Raw genomic sequence first — 27,982 nt, forward strand, 5'->3', positions numbered from 1 at the left:
AATACTTCTATCTGAGTATATTTACTTATAATACTTGTAACTACGTATATTTACTTATAATACTTCTATCTGAGTATACATAGATATAAAACTTCTATCTGAATACATTTGCTAACAATACTTACAATCTGAGTATATTTACTAAAAGTACTTCTATGTGAGTATATTTACCTATAATACTTCTATCTTAGCATATTTATTTGGAATACTTCTTTTAGAGCATATTTACTTATAATACTTCTATTTGAGTATATTTCCTTATAATACACTTATCTCTGCATATTTACTTATAATAGTTCTAGCTCTGTATATTTGCTTATAATACACTTATATCTGTATATTTACTTATAATACATTTATCTCCGTATATTTACTTATAATAGTTCTTTCTGAGTATATTTACTATAATGACTTGTATCTGAGTGTATTTTCTTTGAATACTTGTATCTAAATATATATTTACTTTGAATACATATACCTGAATATATATTTGCTTTGAATACTTGTACCTGAATATATATTTGCTTTGAATACTTGCATCTGAATATATTTACTATGAATACTTGTATCTGAGTGTATTTACTTTGAATACTTGTACCTGAATATATATTTACTTTGAATACTTGTATCTGAATATATATTTATTTTGAATACTTGTATCTGAATATATATTTACTTTGAATACTTGTATCTAAATATATATTTACTTTGAATACATATACCTGAATATATATTTGCTTTGAATACTTGTATCTGAATATATTTACTATGAATACTTGTATCTGAGTGTATTTACTTTGAATACTTGTACCTGAATATATATTTACTTTGAATACTTGTATCTGAGTGTATTTACTTTGAACACTTGTACCTGAATATATATTTACTTTGAATACTTGTATCTGAGTGTATTTACTTTAAATACTTGTACCTGAATATATATTTACTTTGAATACTTGTATCTGAGTGCATTTACTTATGAGACTTCTGGATGTTATTTTCTTTTCGATCTTTCCAAACAAATAATTTTATTTATTTATTCTTTAGTTCATCTAGCGGACAATATATTTGGTTGGTGGGTGGGGACAGTCATGTCTGCCTGATTTAAATATTGGAAAGGGTCTTTACCATCGTCTATATGCTGTTCTCTGTTTTATTTTCATACAGGTGTTTTAGTAAACGAACTTACCAGTTCCAAGTGTGCGATGTAGTTTCATTTCATAACATGTGTAAGTAATTTACAAACAGAGGAAACGGCCAGCTATAAACTGTGAAGAAAATATCAACACTCTTGAGATCTGAAAATCCTCTTCCTGTCGTCTGAAAAAGTAACAACATTTCATATAAATATATACATTTATCGATAGACTTTTATAAAGCAGAATAGTGAGATGTGGAAACGTGATCCTTTAAGTTTAGATGACAACAGACTGAGGAGAACTGTTTATAAGCACGTTAGAAGTTAGCTTGTAATTCACGCGTTTTTAGACTAACAGATAAAAGCATGCGTCTGAGCACATGGTGTCGTGTTCAGTGATAATAAAAACACTTTACAGAGATTGATTGTAACAGATAGGTACATAATTCCAGAGGGTTACAGTCAACAACTTGGCATTTGTTACCTCTTGTATGACTAGCAGACGGTTGTTTTTCTTTTCTTTATTTCTCGCAAAGCTATGAGAGGGCTACCTGCGCTAGCCGTCCCTAATTTAGCAGTGTAAAACTAGAGGGAAGGCAGCTAGTCATCACCACTCACCGCCAACTCTCAGGCTAATTTTTTACCCCACGAATAGTAGCATTGACCGTCAAATTATAACGCCTCACGGCTGAAAGGGCGAACATGTTTGGTGTGACGGGGTTTTGAATCCGTGATTCTCAGATTACAAGTCGAGTGCCTTAACCACCTGGCACAGTGAAAAGGTGTCACAAACAGAAAATTACTTTATAAATATTTACTTTCATCTCTAATATCTCACCCCAAATGTGTATTATAACAAGAATAAGTCGTGCACTTAGCAAATATCCATTTCCTGTTGACGAACGCTCATATTAATATTAAGCCCAGGGTGTGGGAGTGCGTTTGACTATCCCAGGGAGTTCTGTTTGTTTGAGGTTAAGCACAAAGCTACATAATGGTCTATCTGTGCTCTTCCCATCAAGGGTATAAAAAATAACCTGTTTATAGCGTTGTAAGTCTGCAGACATACCGTTGTTCCACTATGGGGCACCACGGGGACATAATTCCAAAAATCTTAGTGTGTTAATCGGATATGTTATTCTGGCCGAATTTGATGACGCTTGGACCTAAACTGTGTAAACTAAACAGTGGAAAAACAGAAAGTCAAAATAGCAGGTATTGTAACAAGATTAAAGAATAGGAAACGTTTTGTCATATAATATGACGTATTCTATATATATCAGCTGATCATTTCAGCACTATCAGTCTTTGTACATTTCAAAACATACCAGTCTTTGTACACTTTAGAACATACCAATCTTTGTACATTTCAGAACATAGCAGTCTTTGTACACTTCAGAACATACCAGTCTTTGTAGATTTCAGGACATACCAGTCTTTGTACATTTCAGAACATACCAGTCTTTGTAGATTTCAGGACATACCAGTCTTTGTACATTTCAGAACATACCAGTCTTTGTACGCTTCAGGACATAGCAATATATGTACACTTCAGAACACACCAGTCAATCTTTATACACTTTAGAATATACCAGTTTTGTATATTTCAGAACGTACCAATATATATATACACACACACATCAGAACATACCAATCTTTGTACACTTCAGAACATAACAATGTATCTACACTTCCGAACATATCAGCAATTATTCTGTTAGATGATACCTATGTTTAATTTTCAAATAATCTTTCTGCAACTGTACTGTTGGTGTTTAATAAGATGTTTGTGTAGTTACGTATTACAATTTCAAACAGCCTGAAACTGAGTTGAATGATAATTTAGAATTACAAGTTAATTAAATGTCGATATATATCATATTTATGATATTTACCAACAAGATTGATACATACAGTTTCTTAAAATACAATTATATTTTAATATACAAAAATAAAACAATTTACAATAATGGTTATTACAGAAAATGATTTATGTACAAGTTTTACAAACTCACAAACAATAATCCTCTATCTGATCTGGAACTTCTTTGATGTCTTATTGGGGGATAACGATGAACAAATTAATTTTGAGTTAATATAGATGCAATTCATTTAACAAGGAGGTAACTAGGTCTGCATTCTTCGTTGATCACAAGTTGAGTTTTTCACAACCAAAGTTATATAATATTTTCTCAAAATACGTTCGGTGTTAATCGACTGATGTTAAACGGTTTATAATATCTTAAATGAAAAAAAAAAAAAAAAAAGCGTTCCTGGTCAAATATCTGAAGTTCCCGATTAATATGCATTTATCCCATTATTGCTTCCAAGGTTTATAGTATACTAACTGTAGCAAACCAACAATATATACTGTCTCTTGGCGCATCGCGTTGGTTACATTTATAGTTGTGAAGAAACTTTTTAGAAATTCCAGCCTGCGCAACAGTATTGACGATACACTTTTGTTTACGTACACACACACATATATGGGCCCGGCATGGCCAAGCGTGTTGAGGCGTGCGACTTCTAATCTGAGGGTCGCGAGTTCGCATCCCCGTCGCGCCAAACATGCTCGCCATTTCAGCCGTGGGGGCGTTATAATGTGATGGTCAATCCCACTATTCGTTGGTAAAAGAGTAGCCCAAGAGTTAGCGGTGAGTGGTGATGACTAGTTGCCTTCCCTCTATTCTTACACTACTAAATTAGGGACGGCTAGCACAGATAGCCCTCGAGTAGCTTTGTGCGAAATTAAAAAAAACCAAAACAAAAACAAACAAACACACATATATTGTTGATTCTTAGACTCAAGAATCTTCTACAACTGTAGTGAATAGGCGGGAATTTTGCAGTACATAATTAACAGCATAAGTTATGTACATTTCTAAATATAAATGTAACTTAAATAAACATCGATATGAAAATAGATATATAACAGCAAATCCGTTACACCTCTCCCCTTCAAGATTTAAAAATTGTCTAACAACAATTTTGAATGAAGATATTATATACATATAATGAAAACAATACGTTAAATAAAATAAATTATCAAAAATTATACAACTTCAATATTCATGACAGTATATAACCAAATAAATTCAAATAACTTTATGATCATAAAATTACATATTACGCACGGTCGTGTCAGCAAAAGTTTTACAAACTTCCTAAAACAACTAGCCGGTTCTCATCACTTTTTTATTGTTGCTATGAGTTGGATAATTCACAATATAATTAACTTTGAGATGAATATCAAAAATACTCAGTTTGATGTTGTATTGAGCTTCGATATCTTCAAAATTTCGGGTGTCTGAGTCAAAGTAACATGTCACCAGAATCAGAAGAACACTCAACTGTTAAAAAGTTTTCGGATGCATCTCGGATGCAATAAGGCTTCAACATATTGATATGAAACAATAGGGTAGTCTATCGATGATCAGGTGTTTTGATAACATTGTCCGTATTATTAAACAACCTCAGAGGGACCATGGTACATAGCTTTGAGTTCATGTTTTATAGTTGGTAACAATACTAAGATTATGCCACCAGGATAGAACCTATGATATTAAGCTTTGCAGTCCTAAACGTTTTCATTATAGCTTGAGATAACTTTAAATTTTCTTGAACAAATTCAGAAGCCGTAAGAGTCTGAACCGAAACTTAGAAACATAATCTATAAAGTGCATTTCTTTCAGGTCATCTTCCAACCATTGTTTTTTCAGCAACTTCGAAAGACCGCGGACTGAATGGCCAAACATCAATTCAAATGGGCTAAATCCTAACAACTCCTGAACCGACTCAAGAACAGCAAATAATAATAAATTAACTCCTTCATCCCAATTCTTCTCGTTGTTGAGACAATAATTCCGTTATATTTTTTAAGGATATATTAGAATCTTTCAAAAGCACTTTGCAAATCTGGATAGTACGCACTAGATTTCATTTGTTTAGCACCAAGCTGTTAAACATACATATTGAAATAACAGACATAAAACGTAATCCCTAATCAGACTGAATTTATTTGGATAAGCCAACAAAAGTAAAAAAAATAACCAAAGCCTTAAAATTTTTTTTGACTGAAATGTTTCTTCAGGGAATCGAGTGGATGAACACATTATAGTTTACAAATAATGGTTTCCTGATGGAATTTTCTGAAAACGTCCAACACAATCCGCAATCACAGGACAAAGCTGAAATAGGTTTCAGAGGAGCAACAGGTGTTTTTTGGTTAGGTTTTCCGACCAACTGAGGCCCGGCACGGCCAGATAGCTAGGGCGCTTAACTCGTAAACTGAGGTTTGCGAGCTTGAATCCTCGTCACACCGAACATGTTCGCCCTTTTGGCCATGGGAACCTTATAGTGATGGTCAACCCTACTATTCATTAATGAAGAAATAACCCAAGAGTTAGCGATGGGTGGTGATAACTAGTTACCCTTCCTCTAGTCTTACACTACTAAATTAGGATCGGTTAGCTCAGATAACCCTTGTGTAGCTTTGCGCGAAATTGATAAACAAACAAACCGACAAACTGACAGGTATGACAAATTTTGCAAAAATGAGAAATGTTTTGCCTAATTTTTAGCCAAAAGAAATGTTTAATTTTTTCGCGTCTTGTTGACACCTAATGACCTTCCATAGGGAGTTTATGGGAACTCTCAATATTTCAGAATGATATGCTTTGGGAACAACGATTTGATAAACTACAGCCCAGTCTTCTGAAGCTGGCTCATCTGGTGGTCTCCATTTTCTAATGAGTACACTATTTTTGGTAAAACAACCATTTGGAACTTTCTCCATTTCATTTTTGGAGTGCATATTTAAATAGTAAAGAGATCTACTGATCCTTTTCTTGCTCAGCAATCAGTTTTATTTTAGCAAATGGAACTCAACCAGTTGAACCAGATCTCTCGCGCCCATTCTTGTTACTCACAGAGGAATCGTCAGTAGGAGAATTATCTACAAGATCCCATACGTGTCCAAAAATGTTTGAGACAAATCTGTAATATCTTCCTCTGAACACGTCTCTATCATTTGTTTTTGGCTTCATTTCTTAATCTGGGCTTGACAACAATACCATCCTTAGATGAAACAATGATCGGATGTTTCGATCATTAAAGTTCTGTAACAATATTTCTCCAAGCCAAATCGTTTCTCAACAATAATGGTACACAATTGGCATAGTAGGTTTTACTCTAACCACAACTGAAGAAGAATAATTACAAAGTTGTCCTCAATACTGACTGTCAGAAGACTTCGAACTAGAGGAACTGGATGTTTTTAGAAGAATCCTCAACTTTAGTGGATTAAACAAATACAGGTTTTTACTGAGAGCACAGAAAGTCCCACCACCACCAGTGTCACATTGGTATATCTGCGTACACACTACCAGAAACCGGATTTCGATACCCGTGATGAGCAGAGCACATATATATAGCCCAGCTCACTATGTAGCTAAGGACAAAGCTACACAAGGGATTACCTGTGCTCTGCCCATCACAAGTATCGAAACCCGATTTCTTGCAGTGTGAGTCTGCAGACATGCCGCTGTGACACTGGGGGCGTTTTATATGTTAAAGTGTAATCATCGGGAAGAACGACTGCTTCCTATAGTATTTCAACTTTCTTTTCGTTCAAGTTAGTAATTTATATTTGAACACAATAAACCCACTTTTGAGAAAACATAGTTGGAGACGGCTTGAATAGGCAGTGGAAGAAACTTTATTACAAATGTACAACCTTTCGATAAGTTTATGTCACCATTAGGTACACGTAGCTTACATAAGCACAGGAATATATATTTTAAACAAAGTGGACACGTGACTGGAGATTGCTTAACAGCTTAGTTTAAATATCTTGGTATCCCAAGATGTTGGTTTATTCAACAAAGATAGGTTCTTTTATTTTGCGTTTTTTGATGTTTGATTCTTTGTTTAAAATTACAAAACACTGTCGAAAAACTGCACATTTGTAGTAAAGTTTATTTCTTTACCCATTCAAGCTGTTCTTAAACTTTATATGTTATGTTTATAACCTAACTGCGCTCTTGGTATTACGAGGATTAATTGAAAATTAGCGTTACATTTCATTGTCAATGACTCACATCTCTCTCTAGCTAACAAATGAATTATAACATTAAAATGTATATCTTACAACATTAGCAATATATGACTCTGCTCTGATAAAGGGAAACCATTCCTGTAGTATTTGATATTTTATTCCCTTTTCCCCACCATTTGCACAACGTTTTCCAATGTTCAGTATCAAATATTCCATGGGTGTAAGTGTAATAGTAAATCCATATTCAAAACATCCATTTCCGTACTCTAAGTCAATTCACTGGAATGTCATCACAGTATATATAGCATAGAATACAATGTGCTCTAATGTGACATGGTAAAGTGTAGCGTTAGGATGTTGTATAACAGTGTGTCAATGTTAAAGAAAAGAAGCCTTTTTATGTTATAACTGTTTTTAATCCATTTTACAGTTCCAATATCTGCTCCAAGAAACCTGAGTATTACCAGGTCTAAAACGTTATCCAACACACTTGACCTTCTATGGGAGCCACCGGTCAACGCAGGTGAAGAAATAATTGGTATGTATTGGGTCATTTTGATCAACAACAACAAAGCATAATTAAGAAACTGACTGTGAAGCAACATTTCTGAAGTGACACGTTTATTCTGGTTGATGGTCAGATTTAGTGGCATGTTGAAAACAATACCGCCCTCATAAAGCACGAGGCCTTTAGCTGTCACAGATATTTAGGAGAATTTGCTCACACAAAAATAAATAAATGAATTAAGGTTAGGATTAAGGACCCAAATGCTAACCCGAGAGATTAAATATCACATATTTAGTTCTGCTTTTGTGAGAAATAAAAATCGTATATAAATTTTAACTTTAAATATTATATCTAATTCACAAAATACGAAGCCCCAAGCGTTCTTTTCTCTTGATTTGTTTTAGTGGGCCTTCTTGAGAGAGAAATTCACAAAACAGAACAGATCTTATCTTATGTAAAGCTAGCAAAAATATCTTGAAACTTCAACTAATTATCAAGTTGTAGGTATATTCTTTCAGCAACCAATGACGTATTTAGGTAGGGGCTAGAGGGGGTTTAACCCCATTGTCCATGACCTTAATGGAGGCCCATTGATAATTTTATTCCATGTAAAATTATATGGGATGTAGGGCACACAAAAAATATTAGCCCTTAGGAACACGCAACTTTGAATCCGCCACTACCTGCAACAAGATTCATAATTTGCCTAGACGGACAAGAGATAAACGCTAATGATCAGCAGATATTATAAACGTAATAACAAATTTACACTTGGAGTTAGAGTGTTGTTTGTTTGTTTTTTGTTAGGTTTTTTTTAAAGAGACCCACTTGACCTAAAGTTCGTTAAGATTCCAATTTAACGTTTAAACTTGTATTCCAGATCAATATGTTTCTTATAACGCAATGAACAGTAAATCACAAAATGTATTAGTATAAAATGTCATCGCAAGTCATGTTTCTTAGATATATTTGGAAGTAATTTATTGCTGTTCACGCATCATAGTTTTCAATTACCTATCTGATGAGTAGTATAGATGCTGTGAATATGCTCAGAGAAATACTGAGTTCATGTATCAGTGTTGAACTTTCGTTTTTGTGCCCTAGAGTTTAGATATATTTGCAAAAAAATAAAAAAGTGGACAGACAATGAATTCGAGTGCACGTCCTAGTGTTTACTCCAGTTAGGTGTTGGTATGCCGTGATTCTATGTGATTACGCTAGGCCGTGTTTCAGTAAGATACTAGTAGGTCTTGCTTCAGCAAAATGAGATTATTCTGAGATTCACTAAACTGATGATAGGCCTTACTTCACTAGGATTATAAAAGGTCTAATTTTATTAATGTGATGATATATATTCCCTTTTTTTGATGGCATTAGCCATACTTTATTATCCTAATGCATTTTCTTGGCTACTAAGATGAGTAGGCCTAACTTTAACAGGATAATGATTAATCTCACTTACTAAGTTTAGCTTTACTGACATTAGGGTTGCGTTTATCAGATTATAATAGTGATAAACTGGAGCATTTGTTTTCCTTACGAAGTGACACTATAACAACTTTTAAATGGTAAAATACAGTAACTTGCTTTTTTAAAATTTACTAAATAATCTGATATTTATTACATCGCACTTTAAATGTTAGACAAACAAAATGTGTTAAAATTTATCCAGATGAACAAGTAACAAAAAAAGACGCCCAATTTGACTAACGTACTCACAAGAAAAATGTCATTTCATCCTTTTATTTTTTTTTACGGCTGTTCGTTGACAGGGTAAGTTAGAAAAACGTAGCAGAGAAAAAGCATTGTATTGCGCGATCTGTCTTCGTTAGGCGATTCTCCAAGTAAAATTTAAAGATGCTGTGTTTAAGATAAACTGTAACGTATATATCGAACTGACACTGAGGCACAAAGGGGCTGGAACAGTGTAATAAATTTACAGTTTCTGATCGGGACTAAATTAAAGCTAAAAACTGCGACGACCCCAGTTTTAGTGGGGCCCGTGGTAACCCTAATTAGGATCATCAATATCTGTTTTTGCTTTATAAAGACAGTGATAATTTTATTATGTATTTTTAAAGAATGAGGATGGGTCTGCTTTGATTAGGATGAAGGTAGGTCTTATGTTACTAGAATGATATTTAACCCAAATATTTCAGTCTTTATATTACGCCTATCTCTTCTGCTTACGTTAACGTCTGACTGCATGCAATCATGCAGTGCAAAAGTGCGTCAAACTGGAACAAATAGCCTCAGTGTATTGGTCTGTTTTGAATTTCGCACTAGCTATCCTTAATTTAGCAGTGTAAGACTAGAGGGAAGGCAGCTAATCATCACCACCCACCAATAATGGGAATGACTGTAATATTATAACGCCCCCCACGGCTGAAAGGGCGATCATGTTTGGTGTGACGGGGATTCGAACCCGCGACTCTCAGATTACGAGTCGAGTGCCTTATCCACCTGGCTATGTCAGGCCCTCATTGCATTATAGGCAAAAACAAAATTAAACGTTGACATTAAACTTTAGTGCACTCTATTCATGATGTCAACGTTTGTGATCGTTGACTTCAGTTGTTGCTTCAACGTTGGCTCGGCACACTCAACAACCTGTGAGAGCGGTGACATTGAAAAATGAAATATGGAAGCCTCCGTGACGGATGTAACACACTAACAGATGACCCCTAGTTTACTGTTAATGTGAATTCACAACCTTTTTTATTTCAAAACAAACTCACTGTGAAAACACAATATTTAAATAAGAAACAAATGTATTGCACCTAGTAACGTTTCGAGCAAATAGTGTTTCAGACTTATTACGAAGAAAAAATTTAGCCTGACAGGATGCAGCTGTTCGAAACAACGCTAGATGAAATAGATTTATTTCTGTTTTAAACATTGCATTTTTACAATGATTTTCTTGTATTTATCTCCCAAAGGTGTGCGAATTCCATTTATTCTGAAAACGTTTCTTTTTTCATTTGCAAAAGAGCGTTTCAGGTATACATTTATGGTTGAACGACAATTTTTTAAAGCAATATGAGAAATCGACAGTGGATGGCGTGATTGCGCAAAATCTAGTTGTTTTTCTTATTTTAAATTTTCATCGGTAACCTTTTACAGAAGGCACAAGATGCTTTATTTTTTCATTAGGCTTATTCAAGTCCACTGATCATAGCGATTTAAGCTGAGTTTTTAAAGAGATATTAATTTATATTATGATAAAATGTAAATATCCATGAACTATTATTTATTTTTGAAGGTTATATAATCTACTATACAATCGATACGCCAGAATCCCCTAGCGACTGGAAAGTGAAAACTATTACCGGAAACAATACTTTTACGAACATTCCGGTACCGGAACTTGTGACATCTAAAAGCAAGTATAACTTTCGGTTACAAGCAAGGGGAAGAAGTGGCACCGGACCTGTTTCAGAGGAATTTTCTTTTGATGTCTCAGAACGTAAGTAAAAATCTACTAACTATTAAACAGTTTTTTTTTTTTGGGTTTTTTTATAAATTGCGCTAGCTTTCTTTCTGATTTGGAGATGACATTTCAGTCTCTGTGATGAACGTTTATTGTAAGGTATGATATGTGAGCGTTGTATTAAATATGTTTCTATATCTGAGAAACTTATCTATATAAGTGCGGTACCGAAAGAAAATCCAAAGAATGGCGCAAAATTATTCCATTTTTTTTTCGAAAATAGCAAAAAAATTAAATAATTACCAAATCTGTTCAAGGAAGCAAATCGCAAGAAAACACTAAAAGAAGACCATCTCGTTGGCTTAAAGAAAGAACCATTAAAAGTTTTAATCATAACCATAAACTTCTTACGAGAGCTTCAATTCTTGATGCCAAGAAGTGTTTGACAAAATGTGGAACAAAAGCTTCATTTTTCAATTAATGCGAAACTTTCAACTTCTCTGTTATTTTATAAGATGCTGTCAACATTAATGATTCATATTCTGATTTTTATTGTACAGAAGCAGGTGCCTCACAAGATGCTGCCTTGAGCCCTCTAAAGCTTATTTTATCCACTAATTATGAATGTTCTGTTCACATAACGTTTACATAAGAAATTACTGTTTCGCAAACAAAACACCACTAGACCAAGCAAACTTTTCCTCTTAAATGTATCAAAATGAGGATATTGTAACGGATTTAGTATTATATGTTTATTTTAATATCTATGTTTGTTTTAGTTTAATGTATATTTAGAAATACATTTAACTTACATTGTTAAATCTGTATTGCGAAAGTCCCGCCTATTCTCTAAATTTGGAAATTCTCGAGCGTAAGAATCAACAATGTAATATATGTACACAAAATACTTACGATTGTGAACTTTCGAGAACCTCGCCTTAATATTTATAAATCGATGCGCCAAGAAACAGTTTAATATTGCCGTTAGTTTGCTACAGTTGGGGTACTATAAACCTCGAAAGCTATAACTGTGATAAACGCTTATTAATCAGGAAACCATGGGGCCGACATGGCCAAGCGCGTTAAGGCGTGCTCTTTGTAATCCGAGGGTCGCGGGTTAGCGCCCGAGTCGCGCCAAACATGCTCGCCCTCCCATCTATGGGGGGCGTTATAATGTGACGGTGAATCCCACTATTCGTTGGTAAAGAGTAGCCCAAGAGTTGGCGGTGGGTGGTGACGACTAGCTGCCTTTCCTCTAGTCTTACACTGCTAAATTAGGGACGGCTAGCACAGATAGCCCTCGAGTAGCTTTGTGCGAAATTCAAAAACAAACAAACAAACGGGAAACCATGGATATTTGATCAGGAATGTTTATAGATTTCGAACATTATAATGTTAATATTTTTTACGAAGACATTATATATCTTCGTCGAAAAAAAGTCAGCTTGTAAACGACGTGAAACTAGACAAGAATAAAGAACTAATCATTAAGAGAAGTATAACAACATCAAATCAGAATTAATTTGTTCATCGTGAACCGTCGATAAATATTCAGTTCCAGACCAGATAGAAGGTTCTGTATTATTTGTAACTCAAGTATATTGATCACTATTTATAATAACTATTTTAATAACCGTTATGCCCCCCTGTGGCACAGTGGTGTGTTTGTGGACTCGCACTACTAGAAACCTGGTTTTGATACCCATGTTGGGCAGAGCACAGTTTACCATTGTGTAAATTTGTAATGACTTTCAATCAACAATGATCGTTATTACAAATTTTTTCTTTATATATTTTTAATATTTGTGTCAACAAAGAAAATTATTTGTATCAGTCTTATTGGCGAATATCGTAAATTTGATAAATATCAACATTCAATTTACCTCAAATTCAAATTTGTTGTTTGTTTTTGAATTTCGTACAAAGCTACTCGAGGGCTATCTGTGCTAGCCGTTCCTAATTTAGCAGTGTAAGACTAGAGGGAAGGCAGCTAGTCATCACCACCCACCGCCAACTCTTGGGCTACTCTTTTACCAACGAATAGTGGGATTGACCGTAACATTATAACGCCCCCACGGCTGAAAGGGCGAGCATGTTTGGCGCGATGGGGATGCGAACCCGTGCCCCTCAGATTACGAGTCGCACGCCTTAACACGCTTGGCCATGCCAGGCCCAAATTCAAATTAAAATATCCGGCTATTTGAAACTGTAACGTAAGTAACATAGTAAATTTGAGGCTCGTCCGAGATAAATTATAATACGTAACATAATAAAGTGGAAACTCGTTTAGGATAGATTACAATATGTAACACAATATACTGGGGGCTCGTGTCCGAGATTTGAATCAGAGACAAAATTGGATCTAAATTAAATTTAAGTAATAATTTAATTTATATTTATCAGTGCAAACAAGGTTAAACCATGTCTTATTATCAATATTTTCTTGAATCACCCTCCATTAAACAACTATAAAGTTATAACAATAATGAATTCCTTGAATTTGACGTATTTTAGAATTAGAAGTTAAGAAATCAATGAGAAAAATTAATTTGTCTACTGCAGCTCGAAATCAGATGTGTATAATTAAATGACATTTCCGATTTGGGGCAACAGGGGGGCAGATTAAGAGGAATGTGATAAAAACAATAAAAAATCAGCTGTTTACTTTTTTATAACAACTTTTAGGCCTACGTTTTAATTTGATTTAGCGGATTGTGAAAGTGAATTGTATATTCAATTTTAGTAAGTTTTCTGCCATTTCTTTCAACTATTAATCCGTGAATATCCAAAAGAGACAACTGTAGACTTTACCCAGTGAAAAATGATTATAATCTTATAACAGGCCAGTAACAACGTGAAAACTACAAGTTTCTAACAACTAACTAATGTTTTTGAAGTGTGCATAAGTGTCGGTTTCTTCATGACTGATTTCTTATCCTGGTTGAAATACAGTTATTGCAGATTCCAGAAGCAGTAGCTTGCTGCCCACCAGAACATACTGCAACCTTCCGAAAGACCCAGGACCGTGTAAATGGTATATACGTCGCTACTATTACAGCCCATACTATAATCAGTGCCTGCAGTTTACTTACGGAGGGTGTGGAGGAAATGAAAACAACTTCGACACCAAGAAAGATTGTGAGAATTATTGTAAAAAGGAAACGATTCCACCAGGTCCATATTGGATCATCTACGGTATCTTTAATTTTATTTTATAACAAATGCTTTTGTTTTAACTTTTATTATGTATTATAATTTATCTCTGGTTCATTATGTTACGTATTACGATTTCGAATAACCGGAAATTTTAATTTAGAAGTTAACTGAATTTCGGTATGTATCAAATTTAAGATATTTGCCAACAAGATTGATACACATAATTTTCTTTCTTAACACAAGTATATTTTAGTATACAAACAACAATACAATTTATAATAATTGTTATTACAAATATTGCTTTACATACAAGGAGTTCACACTCTTACAGATTATAATGACTCTTCTATCTGATCTAGAACTGAATATTTTATCGATGATCCAGGTCCACGATGGGCAAATTAATTCTGAGTTAGCTTAAGTTAGCTAGCTGTCATTTATTTCTTGACTGGCTTCACACCGCATAAAAGCTAAACTAACCTCTTACTGACGAAGATATTTAATGTCATCGTAGAAATACTAACGTCCGAAGTTAATTCACAGAAGTTGAACGGTTTGTAATGTTCGAAATCTATAATCTTTCGTGATCAAATGCTGTAGTTTTCCCATTAATAATCGTTTTATCACAATTATAGCTTCCGAGGTTTATAGTATACTGACTGTAACTGACCAACAATAATATATTCTATATCTTGGCGTGTCGATTTATAATATTTAGGCGAAATTCTCGAAAATTCACTTGGAAGCAATGTAAAGCATATTGTTGATTCTTACATTCGAGAATTTTCTACAAGTTTAGAGAATAAGCGGGACTTGCACAATATACTTTACATGCATTAAACTGAAACGAACGTATATATTAAAATAAACGTATAAAAGTAAATCCGTTACATCCTTTAGTTCAGCATACTTGATTGTTAACGCCATTTCTGTGAGAATAAGCAACTGCTAACTCCAGGAAAGTTGATTAGTTTCATTCAACAATATTTTAGTACTGATCAAAAATCAAATTAAGTCGCTTCGACAAATAACAGAAAAGGTAAAATATTGCTAGTAGATGGATTACAATATTAGAAGTGTAAAAACCCATTTGCTCCAAACCAGGTACCACCAAAGATGGGTCCTCATGAAGGTTGTTTGTGGTCTCACTATGAATTTTAATCATTGGAATACATATGATTGTCTGGCACCTACCAACTACAAAACACGTTTGCTTACTTTATGAAAGTGTTATTAAAATATAAATCGATGGAGAAATACGAGCACGAAACCATGATGTATTCCCAATAAAGAACTATTATAGTGAGCATGAAGTCCGGATGTGATGTAAAGTAGTACGTGGAGATGTGACATGTTCATACGATGTTGTCATCAGAACTGCTACTCCACCCTGTCGCGTCACTAATGTGACCTTGAAAGTTTTGGTGGACAGATGTCACATTTTACATACTGAAAGGTGTTTGTTGATCAGTCTAGCAAAATAAAGGGTATTAATATTATAAGGTATTATGAATGTCAGAGTATATGTAATGCCACAGCAGCTGTGTGGTTCAACATTTGGCATTAAAGTCCATTTCTTTTTTATATATGATGTCTTTTTCTCCTATTCACATTATAATAACAAATATAAATAAATAATCAGTGTTAAACTTAAAATAAAATAAAGACCCTAAAAGTATAATTTGTAAATAACTTAGAATATTGTTAATTATTACAATTCAGGTGCTTACCCTGGTTTATATCACAGTTGTTGTTTATGAAAACATATATTTATTATATTGTTATAAACAAAAACAAGCCGAAACAAAAACGCTGCACTAACTGAAAGGATCCCCAGGGTACAGGCTATAATATGGTACATAAAATGAATCCTAGGTTTTGGAGGTGACTGTAGAAGTAGCACCCACATTGAGGTGGGGATACACTATCTATCTGTTTTAACCCTCGTTCGCCAGTCTCACATAAAGAAATAAAATAAAGACATTAGGAGAGCGAGATGTAGGTGCTCAAGCTTACAACGCCCCACATTTATATCGCCCTTCACTGCATGCAGACAGTTGTGGGATGGTGACTGTTTTCCAAAGTAAAGAAGAAGAAATATAAATAAAACTTAAATGTAAAAAATAATAATTATAAGGTACTATCTTTCTTCGTCTGTTCAGTGTTTTATATGTATGTTGTAGAGTCTTTAAGATCTTAACGAATTTTCTTTCAGTTCATAAGACTTTACGAAACCCTGATTTGAAATAACGGCATTAAACTTCTGAGAGTATTTGTGAATATAAAACTTAATTCAGGAAGAGGCTAGTAGACTTTTAATACAATATGCATCTAACGTGTGGCACTATTTCGTATGGCTTACACGTGTATCACACTCGTACAGATACGAGATATTTCGATTAGTTGTTACCAGTCAATTAAAGAATGAGTTGAAAGAGCTGTAGACGTTTATTATGGGAATCGATACAACTATATAATAAATTCAACATTTTATTCTCCGCGAGTAAATACGAAGATAGTATCTAATACAATCCCCAGAAGACATTGATAAATAAAGATGTTTTCAGCATATAACGGCAATCTGGTCTGAAAAAAAAAATCATTCATGGTGGATCGTTACTGAAAAATAGAATAAACTTCTGGTATTCAAAGCAGCTAGTTTAGTTATCCGCGGCTAGTGTTCCAATTTCCATAATTTAACTCTATGTTTTCTTTATTTATACATTTGAATATTTTATGTTATTTGATCTTTGACCTTCTTTTACATTTTCTAAATAAAACCACTAATTACATGTTTTATATCAGAAAGGGATGTCTGTTCGCAACCAAAGGACAGTGGTCCCTGCTATGCATATATCCCACGGTATTACTACGACCGAAGTCAACAGAGGTGCGTTCCATTTATATATGGTGGTTGCAGGGGAAACGATAACAACTTTGAGACCATCGAAGAGTGTGAAAACCGATGTGAAAGACAAGGTATTACCACATCTCGCTCAAGAGTGGTCAGTTGCATTACTTAAAATTTGATGACACGTGTTAGAGCTCAATCTGATTTTTACTCTGAATCATGTGTGAAATGTTAGGAAACAAAATAGTAATGATAAACACGAATCACGTAGTGTATATATAACAAATATTTCACTTTTTAACAGTACAATTCAAGTTCATGTTTGGTTCTTTGCTAAATACTTTTACAACTAAACACGTAGTAGTGGTGGTTGCAGTCATCTTCTGGTTAAAAGCTGGTTTTCTTAGCAAGAGATTCTAGCATCCTCACTGGAGTGGAATTCTTCCCTGGAATAGGTAATATTTGTTGAATTTCGCGTAAATCTACTCGAGGGCTATCTGCGCTGGCCATCCCTAGTTTTGAAGTAATGGACTAGAGGAAAGGTCGCTCGCTAGTCAACATCACCCAACTCCAATAAATAGTGGGATTGACCGTGAGCTAAAAGGGCGAGAAAGTTGGATGAAAGAGAAAAACCAGCGACTTGCAGTTCGTGAACCGAGCACCCTAACCACTAGAATATGCCAGCCCACAATGGAAAGATAACATGTAAATCCTTCAACATCACATTCGTTTATACAGTGGTTGGTACTATTAGTAATGTTGTAGGTTTAAATAATGGTTGGTACTACTAATAGTGTTGTAGGTTTAGATAATGGTTGGTACTACTGGTGTTGTTGTAGGTTTGGGAAAATTGTTAGTAATAGTAATGGTGTTGTAGGTTTAGGTAATGGTTGGAACTACAAGTGGTATTGTAGGTTTAGACAATGGTTAATTACCACTAGGGAATAATGGCCATTTTCTGTTCTTTTATAACATAAGCAATTAAAAAGTAACACATACTATCTAGGAACAAAATTTGTGTTACATAGTATTATCTAAACCTACAACACCATTATTCCCTTCAAACTTTGCTTTTGTGACCTGGATAATAAAATTTAGAAATTAACCAATTTTCTATGTAAAAACGGGCAAATTTGCACATTTTCATTTACATAAGGTCTTAATAAAACAACATATGAGTCAAGATTTACAAATATTTTTACTAAAGTTATACAAAAATGAACAAATATATTTAGAAGTGAGTAGTTTTTCGAGATTTGCGACTGTAATGTAAATCACTTTCACGTATCAGCTCCCAAATATAATCTACCATCATGTTTTCGTTATACGGTCTTTGGTAGCGGCGTTCAAAGTCCAGTATATCTTGGTGGAAGCGCTCGCCTTGTTCCTCTGATATGCTCCCATGTACTCCTTGAATTTATTAAGATGAGCATCAAAGATATGGACTTTCAGGGACATCCTGCAGCTCATTTCGCCGTAGTTCTTCACCAGAGCCGAAACCAGTTCAACATAATTTTCGGCCTTGTAATATGCCCAAGAAGTCCCGAACCACTGCAACAAAGCTACCCCAAACTTATTTTTCCTTCCTACTGAGCTTCTTGGGGAATTCTGTGCACTCCAGGATCTTCTTTATTTGTGGTTCAACGAAGACACCAGGTTTGACCTTTGCCTCAGACAGCTTAGGGAAGAAGTAAGAAGTCTCGAAGGAACTTGAAAGCTGCAGACTCCTTATCAAGAGCTGTGACAAATTATTTCATAAGACCCAATTTTATGTGCAATGGTGGGAACAACACCTTCTGGAGGTCCACTAGTGACTCACACTTGACATTGTGTCTCCCCACAGAGAACTCGGTCCGTTGTGGCCAATGCTTCCTGTTATAGTGCACTGCGGTGTCCCTGATGTCCCAAAGGCAAAAATAACAGGGAAACTTGGTAAAGCCTCTTTGGATAAGTCTATGTATTCACTTAGGCAGCTAGAACAAATATATATGTAAAAACGGCTCGTTTGGGTTGAGAAAATTTTTTATGTAGAGGAGTGAACAACGTTTCGACCTTCTTCGGTCATCGTCAGGTTCTCAAAGAAAGAGAGAGGTAACTGACCGGAAGCTGACCACTAGAACAAAACTGAAGTGGTGAGTGGTAAGCTCCAGCATATATATATATATATATATTACTATGGAAAGTTCTGGAAACTTCTAAAAGTTTCTTGACAATTTTCATTAGTTCTGCAACATTCTAGAAAGTTCTTGAAAATTCTCTATCAGCTAGTCAGCACTGAATCTACCTGGAATGTTCTGGAAAATGGGTAAATTTGAAAATACCATTACCTAGATCACAAAAGCAAAGTTTGAAGAGAAAACAGGTCTTTTCTATTTACTTTAGGCATAAGCGATTGGGAAATAACACTTTTTGCCCAGGAACAAGAAAAAGTAAACATTTTGTTTCATAATATAATGGTTGGTACTACTAATAGTGCTGTAGGTTTAGATAATGGTTGATGCTGTTAGTGGTGATGTAGGTTTGGATAATGGTTGATGCTGTTAGTGGTGATGTAGGTTTGGATAATGGTTGGAGCTGTTAGTGGTGATGTAGGTTTGGATAATGGTTGATGCTGTTAGTGGTGATGTAGGTTTGGATAATGGTTGGAGCTGTTAGTGGTGATGTAGGTTCAGAAAATGGTTGGAGCTGTTAGTGGTGATGTAGGTTCAGAAAATGGTTGGTGCTGTTAGTGGTGTTGTAGGTTAGATAATGGCTGGTACTACTAGTGGTGTTGTAGGCTTAGATAATGGTTTGTAATACTAGTGGTGTTACAGGTTTAGGTAATGGTTGGTAATATTAGTGGTGTTGTAGGTTTAGGTAATGGTTGATAAAACTATTAATGTTGTATGTTTTACCTGAACAATGTTATATTATTATACAGTACTATGGGAGGAGTTAGCTGTTAGATTAAGAAAAAAGATCAAACATCCGTTTCCACAGGTTGTGACCAGATGTATTTAAAAAAACGTCTTAACGTCCGTTCGTCAGTCTCACATGAAGAAATCCATAAAGTCATCAAACGAAGTAGAAATTAGGACAGTTAGTTGTAAATACTCAAGCCCGCAATGTCCCACATCTATATCACCCTTTACTGCTCTTCAGCTACCACCTTGGGGGATAAGTGAGATAAACTTACCTCCTGAAGTTGGAATTCTATCCATCATTACAGTAGTAGAGCACTAATCAGTAACACAGAAAATAAATTATACCAGTATACACGTATCTATATAACATAGACACACACACATTTATATACACATACATATATATATATATATATATACTTTTATTAAAACTGATCACTTGATTGTTTTATTTCCTTTCTTTAAATAACCTTTCAGTACATTTTTTTCCACTTAAATTTGTATATGGAATCGTGAGTAACTAAGCAATAAGGGCAGGTGTACATTGTATACATAATTTAAATACAGTTTTATGTCAATTTTAACATTTGACATGAATTTTAGCTCTTGACTAATCCTATTACATACCTTTGCTCTCAAGACTTTAACGGTAATGACCACCCTCAGTAAGACAGCGGTAAATCTTCGTATTTACAACGCTAAAATTAGAGATTCAATCCCTTTACTATATAAAACCACAAACACTTGAACCGTAACAAATAATGATTACTAGGAAGTATAAATAAAGTAAACAGATCCAATGATACTAGTCTTAAAATTTAAGTTTATTTTTCTTTTATTCGTGAAATTCTCTTTATCAACGAATAGTAGGGTTGCGAGTTGAGTCCCTAACCACTAGGTTCCTCTGGTGACTCAGATGTAAGCTTTAGGGCTCAAATCGCTAAAATTCGCGGCTCAATTTCCCCAACCAACAAAGTGAACATAGCTTATTTTGCAGCCAAAAAAAAAACAACAACAACAAAAATCAAAACAAACAAAAGCAATTGCATGTTATTTTTCGTTTGGCTTTGTTTATATGAAGTTAAAGTTTCATTATTTGATGTATTGTAGATACAACATTTGTTATACCATAATTCATTTTATTTTTCTTGTGATTTCTAAATTAATTAAAAGCGTTAACTATAAAACATAATTGTTAATAACATTTCTTAGGTGTTGACATCTGTCGGTTACCCGTAAAACGTGGCCCTTGTCGTGCGTCGTTTCGACGATATTATTACGACTCAATTCATCAAAGGTGCCTGTCTTTCAAATATGGCGGGTGTCAGGGAAACGAAAACAACTTTAGAACCCATGAAGAATGTGAGGCTAGGTGTGGAAGAATACACGTATACTATTCTACTGAAAACCTTAATATTGGTGAGAATACATAAAATCCGTTACAGTAAAGTTGTTATCAGCAAACCATAACATTTGTAACTTTCTTAAAACATCTTTACGTTTATATATATATTAGCACAAGCACAACGTTCTTTTTCACAGCATACGCTGTTCTAAAAATGCGTGCGTGTTTTACTATTTCATACGCATGCGCTTATTCATGTCAACGGATGTAAACAAAAAGCTTATGTAATTATATACTTAAGTAGAAAATTTTATATAATAACATATCAAGATATTATTTTAAAATAGTATAACGTTAGGTCATAGAATCACATTATACGTCTACATACTGATTAGTATTAAATGCGATAATGATTAGGTGTGAGTAAACTAACGCAAAAATGTATATTATTTACGGTGTTAATTTATCTCTTTATCGAATGTAGACCATACTTGATAAAGGCTTAATTCATGTTAGGCCTAAGACAAGTGAACTTACAGATTTCTGTGTTTGCGATTAGAATTATTTTGCATTATCCTAGAAGTCTTGTGTTTAGAGAAGTACCATTGCAATAAATTCACTGATTTGACCGTAAATCTTTACGGGTCTTATCTGGTATATAAATGTTTCCTCATTCAAGTTTATGGTGATTATATGCACTATTTATAACCCATGTAGTGCGCTAGTAATGTATAGTAACGGTATACGAAGCGTGACAAGTTGGTTGTATGAAACACTAAAAGCACAATAACTTATTTAAACGGCTGAATTTAAGAACAAAAATGATCCAACATTATAAAAGTTCATCAAACATCAGTAGTTAAAAAGAAGTGTAAAAGGAAAAGCAGTGAGCAGTTCTATAATATTCTAATAGTAATGTTCTACCAATAACAAATTTACATTATCATATACACGATATTTATATATTTGCGGATCCAAGGGAACAAATGAGGTCATGACTCCCCGAACGAAAGAAAGTGAAAAAAACAAAACAAAAAGTTATGATCTTCTTACACCAAACAGCTGGTTTTTGGTATGATTTTTTTTACAATGTGAAATAATGTGAGAGTTTAGCATTGAAAGTGCATGAGATAATATTCGAGGAATTTTAAAGCGAATTTCTCTATTCTAGATAACACAAAAGCGCAGAGCTTCCGGAGTCGTCGATCTTGGACCCCATCAGGGACCTTAAGGCGAGCCTATAAGCCCCATGCTTTAGATGCTGGCACCTTCAGCGCCATATCTCCACAACTTTGGCATCTTTAAACAGTAACTGTGGAGCTGCTACTGTGTGATAAATATACCCTGATCAAATAAAATATGTATTAAATGTTCGTGAAGTATAGTGTTTACTGGATATACACTACACAAAGTGACAAAAGAATAATTAATATTTCTAATTTCAATATTACAACTTAGACAACAGAAAACTCTCACTCCCTCAGTAACTCAGTGGTAAACGTGAAGTCTCATAGCGCTAAAACTGGGTTTCGATTCCCGTGGTGGGGGACACTACAGCAAAGTTATTATGTATCTTTGTGTTTAAAAACAAAGGAAAAACCACTGATGAAATAATCTCAGTTACCTATCAGTTATCTGACATACAAATCATGCATTAACTCATAATTCATGTAAGTTTTATTTGTACTGTGTGTTTATGGCATAGTTGATAGGGCTATCTGTTCTTATTTTGAATTCCTAAGACAGAGTTAAGGCACCTAATCGATAGCATCATACCACCTACACTAAAGGAACGGCTGCCACTCTTATAACGCATTCACAGCTTAAGTGGATGGGTTATTTTTGGTATTTTACGGGTTTGAACCTGGCTCAATAGCTAAGAAATCCAGAGCTTCATTGTAAAGTCAATCCGTGTTCCCCCGTTATGTGATGTGATTTGAAATGCAAATCGTTGATCATCTGAGCTACGTCCTATAGACGTAGCTACTGTTACCTTACAGTTTTGTCTCAAATGTCACTTTCAAGTAATTCTTGTTTTTTAAAAACTCCATGTTGCTCGTGTGTAATAATTCAGTAAAACAAAAGTCGTGTATTACCATCGAATGAATAGAAACTAGCCAACCATACATGACAGACTGTTGGAAATTTACTTCAGTGTATTAAAACATCTTTTATACAACTTGAAACACTTCCAGACCAAAGGTACGGCTGCTCGGTCAACAGAACAATACAGATCAATATTTACATTAAAAGCAGATAATCACTACTTTTCGATACTAGTTTGCTCCAAACTTAGAATACCTATTCCGAAACTGAGTCAAATATTCGCAGCCGCAACAGGATACCGTGTCATTGTCTTATTAACACCTGTTCTAAGCACTTCCGTTCGATGAAAGTTTGCTCTTGCTGCTTGTGCAAACAACCTTCATAATGAAATTTGTATTTCACATCACATGACAATTCATCAGATGTCTGTATGCATCTCCGCATGGATTGCACAAACCTTCATATTAATTTTGGTGAAGATCCATCCACACCATGCGAAGTAGTTACATTAACATACAACAGACAGTATAGATTCCAATTATTTCGGGGTGTACAAACTAATATATCTTATTTATTAATTTATTTTAACCTCTTAGCAGGTGGCGACATCTGTCAGTTACCAAGAGAACATGGTCCTTGTCGTGAATCGTTGCAACACTACTACTACAACTCTACTCAACAAAGATGTTTATTATTTATTTATGGTGGATGTCGAGGAAACGCAAATAATTTCAGAACTCGAGAAGAGTGTGAAGTTAGGTGTGGACAAGAAAATCCTTTCACTTCTACCGAAGGTCCTACTATTGGTATGATTAAAGGTTCGAGACAAAAGATGGAATTCTTTTTGTATAATACTAATGCTACTAGCAAAACATACGTTTACCTTTTTTAGTTATTTAATATTCATCATCAACTTATTATTTTCAAGTCTTTGTCGAATTTCGTGCAGAGCTAATCGAGGGCTAGCTATTCGTATTTTCGAATCATAGATTGAAGGTAAGACTCGAGTTAGCACTACAATCCGCCAATACTTACACTACCCTTTACCAATAATTATTGTGATTGATTATAACATTATAAAGTCTTCATAGCTGAAGGAGAAAGCAAATTCGGCAACAGTTGTTGATCCCGCGACCCACAGATTGCGAATCGAACTCTCAAGTTACCAGACCATAACAGGTTTTTTATTCCTAACAAGTTCCTGTGCATAATCTTATATTTCATTTTTGTTTCGTTGTTTATTTTGTGGGAAATCATAGTTCATTTTTGTCACTTTTTCGTTTTATTACATAAAACACGTTTTATATAAAGTGGTTTATTAAATATTCTGTCTAATGTATTTGTTTTTAACTTTTCCCAAGTTATTATTGTATTTCACCCCCACCCTCTCTCCTATGGCTTAAAATATGAGTCTCCCAGTTTGGAACGATGAAAAATTTCGATACCCGTGGTGAGCAGAGCACTAATAGTCCACCGTTGTGGGCTTGTGTTTAATAACAAATATGTATCGTTTTAAAAACATTTCAGCATGTCCTTTGAACATTGCACTCCCCAATGGGTTAACAGTATGTTTTCGGGCTAACAATAGTAGAATATGGTGTAAGATTCCTCGAAGTGGACAGAGCGCAAATAGTCCATTGCGTAGCTTTGCGCAAAAAACAACAACAAACAAACAAAACAGGAAAACAAAACAAACTAACTACGTGTGTAAGTCTCATAGTTTTCAACAGGAAAACGAAACAAACTAACTATGTGTGTAAGTCTCATAGTTTTTAACAGGAAAACAAAACAAACTAACTACGTGTGTAAGTCTCATAGTTTTCAACAGGAAAACAAAACAAACTAACTACGTGTGTAAGTCTCATAGTTTTCAACAGGAAAACAAAACAAACTAACTACGTGTGTAAGTCTCATAGATTTCAACACGTGTGGTCTGTTTTCAGTGAACATGCTTGATTTTATTCTACAACACCACATTTAATGATTCATAAAGTTGTTCTAAGGTGTATTTTTAATCTCTTAATTTGGATGCTAGCTAGAAAACACACGAGGTTAAATTAGTCCAATAATACCCAAAATCTTCTGAAATATAGTGATCGAAAGACTTTGCGAAGCATCGAGAAACAAGGTAGCATTATAAATACTAGAAGTGAGTCAATCAGTTTTGTTTTGGTTTGGTTTATTTTGAATTTCGCGCAAAGCTACACGAGGGCTATCCGAGCTAGCCGTCCCTAATTTAGCGGTTTAAGACAAAAGGGAAGACAGCTAGTCATCACCACCCACCGTCAACTCTTGGGCTACTCTTTTATCAACGAATAATGGGATTGACCGTCACATATAACGCCCCCACGGCTGAAAGGGCAAGCATGTTTGGTGTGACTGGGATTCGAACCCGTATTAAGTTTTGTTCAGCGAGTTATCTGGATCGGTTATTTGTATATACTCAATCGATTAACCGTGAAATTATATAAGTTTGTTTTTTAATTCGTTATTCGTAGTGCAATTAGCGAGGCATTACCGTTTGAACCTCGTTTGTTAAGGTACAAAAAATATATGTGAAGTTGGCTTGTAGAAACGTTATGGAAGAAATAAACTAATGTTTTATCGTTATGGGACTGGACTTGTATTTGTTTTCACCAAATAGCTAAAAAACAAAAAAAATGATCCACCAAAAGAACAAAATATTCAGTCGTCAAGTCTTTTGTCTAATTTCACTACTCTGATAGCTAACACCAACGTAATATATTTTGGTTTATTTGTTAATTGTTAAACACAAAAGTAAACAATGAGTTATTTATGCTGTGGCTGCCACGGGTATCGAAAACCGATTTTTAATGTTGTAAGCAAGAATACTAAGTGCCAAGTTAGTGGAATACATTGACTCTTATTTGACACTAACCTATCAATCTAACGCTTCCTTTTAATATTAAGTAAATGAATTCAGTTTAACGAATTTAGTTTGATACAAGGGTATTATTGTTAACTCTCAAAACAACTACAGTAAGAAACGTTTAACAGGCATGCTCAGAGTCCTTAGTGAATTTCCGGTATAAAAACGAATTGCGCCCCCTGGTTTGAAAACCATGACTGTGATGTATATATCGGTTAACTTTTTATTTAAAATGTGACTAAAGTGATTTACTTCTAAATTTCCAAAGTGAAATGGTAAGTGAATAATTTAATTTATTTTTATTAGTATTTTTCTAAGATTAAAATAGAGCATAGCTGATTCTTATTTTAGATTAATGAAAGGATATATTTTTCTCTCCATACTTATAATTCTATTATGCAAAAACTCAAGATAATATTGCGCATGCGTTGTTATTGGTATTTTCTTTTATAAATTTTGAAGTGCACGTTTTGTATTAAAACATCATTTAATTTAATGAATATACGAATTCATAATATGTATTTATTATTTTCATAATATACGAATTCATAATGTGTATTTATTATTTTCATAATTTACTAGTACTTTGAGGATTATTCCCTTATTTCAGAATTGTCCATTTATTTGCAGAACACTGTTCGTAGGCTTTTGGCTTTTAGTTGAAAAACGTATTTAAGTGTCAACAGGAAGTACTCGTATGATACTTTAATATGTATGTTGAAAGAAGTGTTGACTGTTTTATACTTCGTTAAAACAGTATAATTAAATCTAAAGTTGTTGTGTTTTCGTATACTTCGTGTATTATTTTTTTATAATTGTCAAAACTTATGCACAAATCTGCTTATAAAAGTGAAACATAGTTATTTTTATATGATGCAGACGTGTTATGTATCTTTTCACCATGGGTAGATGATTAGGCATTTTCTTTAACTTTATAGGTGAGAACATCTGTCAGTTACCAAGAGAACGTGGTTCTTGTGATGGATCATTACAACGGTATTACTACAGCGCAACACAGAAAAGATGCTTGTTATTCATATATGGTGGGTGCGGAGGGAACAGAAATAATTTCGGCTCTCGAGAAGAATGTGAGGCTATATGTGTGCGAGAACGTAAATGTACGTCACTAAATTTAATTTGTATTTAAGGTATCCTAACAATGTGGATAACATTTCTTTACTTACATAGACTACCATATGTAACCACAGCTCGCAATTCGTTCTGCAGATCTACTGGATGCACGTTGTCGGTAAAGGTGTTCGGGCAACATTAACTGTCACTTTGATTTGGCATTTGTTTGTTCAAGGCAATACAATGGGTTGTCCAAGCTGTGTTAACTCGTCGTTGATGAACTGACTCGCTTGATGTCCGCTTCATGTAGTAAAATTTAAGTAACTGACCAATTAAAACCACTTGTCCAATTCTTTATAGATTAAAATTCGACTTATGAATTCCACGTGAGATCATTTTCCAACGACTTGTGACACCAGACAGATAGACGATTGATTTGGTTTGAATTTCGCGCAAAGTTACACGAGGGCTCTCTGCGTTAGCCATCCCTAATTTAGCAGTATAATACTAGAAGAAATACAGCGAGTCATCACCACCCACAACCAACTCTTGGGCTAATCTCTTACCAACGAATAGTAGGATTGGCCGT

General features: G+C 34.4%; 1 protein-coding gene across 4 annotated transcripts in view; it reads left to right on the forward strand.

The window, feature by feature from the left end:
• The window catches only part of LOC143252514 (papilin-like), a 47,827-nt gene that overhangs the window by 5,259 nt on the left and 14,586 nt on the right, over positions 1 to 27,982 (forward strand). Inside the window, exons 2-8 of one of the 4 annotated variants that reach the window (XM_076504762.1) lie at positions 7,624 to 7,731; positions 10,964 to 11,167; positions 14,084 to 14,326; positions 17,093 to 17,266; positions 21,254 to 21,460; positions 24,032 to 24,250; positions 27,261 to 27,440. In XM_076504762.1, coding sequence (XP_076360877.1) covers positions 7,624 to 7,731; positions 10,964 to 11,167; positions 14,084 to 14,326; positions 17,093 to 17,266; positions 21,254 to 21,460; positions 24,032 to 24,250; positions 27,261 to 27,440 — 1,335 coding nt within the window. Of the gene's footprint in view, positions 1 to 7,623; positions 7,732 to 10,963; positions 11,168 to 14,083; positions 14,327 to 17,092; positions 17,267 to 21,253; positions 21,461 to 24,028; positions 24,251 to 27,260; positions 27,441 to 27,982 lie in introns of all 4 variants that reach the window. The other 3 variants (XM_076504761.1, XM_076504763.1, XM_076504764.1) reach the window with 3 other exon arrangements.

This window comes from Tachypleus tridentatus, chromosome 6 (assembly GCF_004210375.1).
Source record: "Tachypleus tridentatus isolate NWPU-2018 chromosome 6, ASM421037v1, whole genome shotgun sequence".
In the NCBI taxonomy this organism is placed as follows: domain Eukaryota; kingdom Metazoa; phylum Arthropoda; class Merostomata; order Xiphosura; family Limulidae; genus Tachypleus; species Tachypleus tridentatus.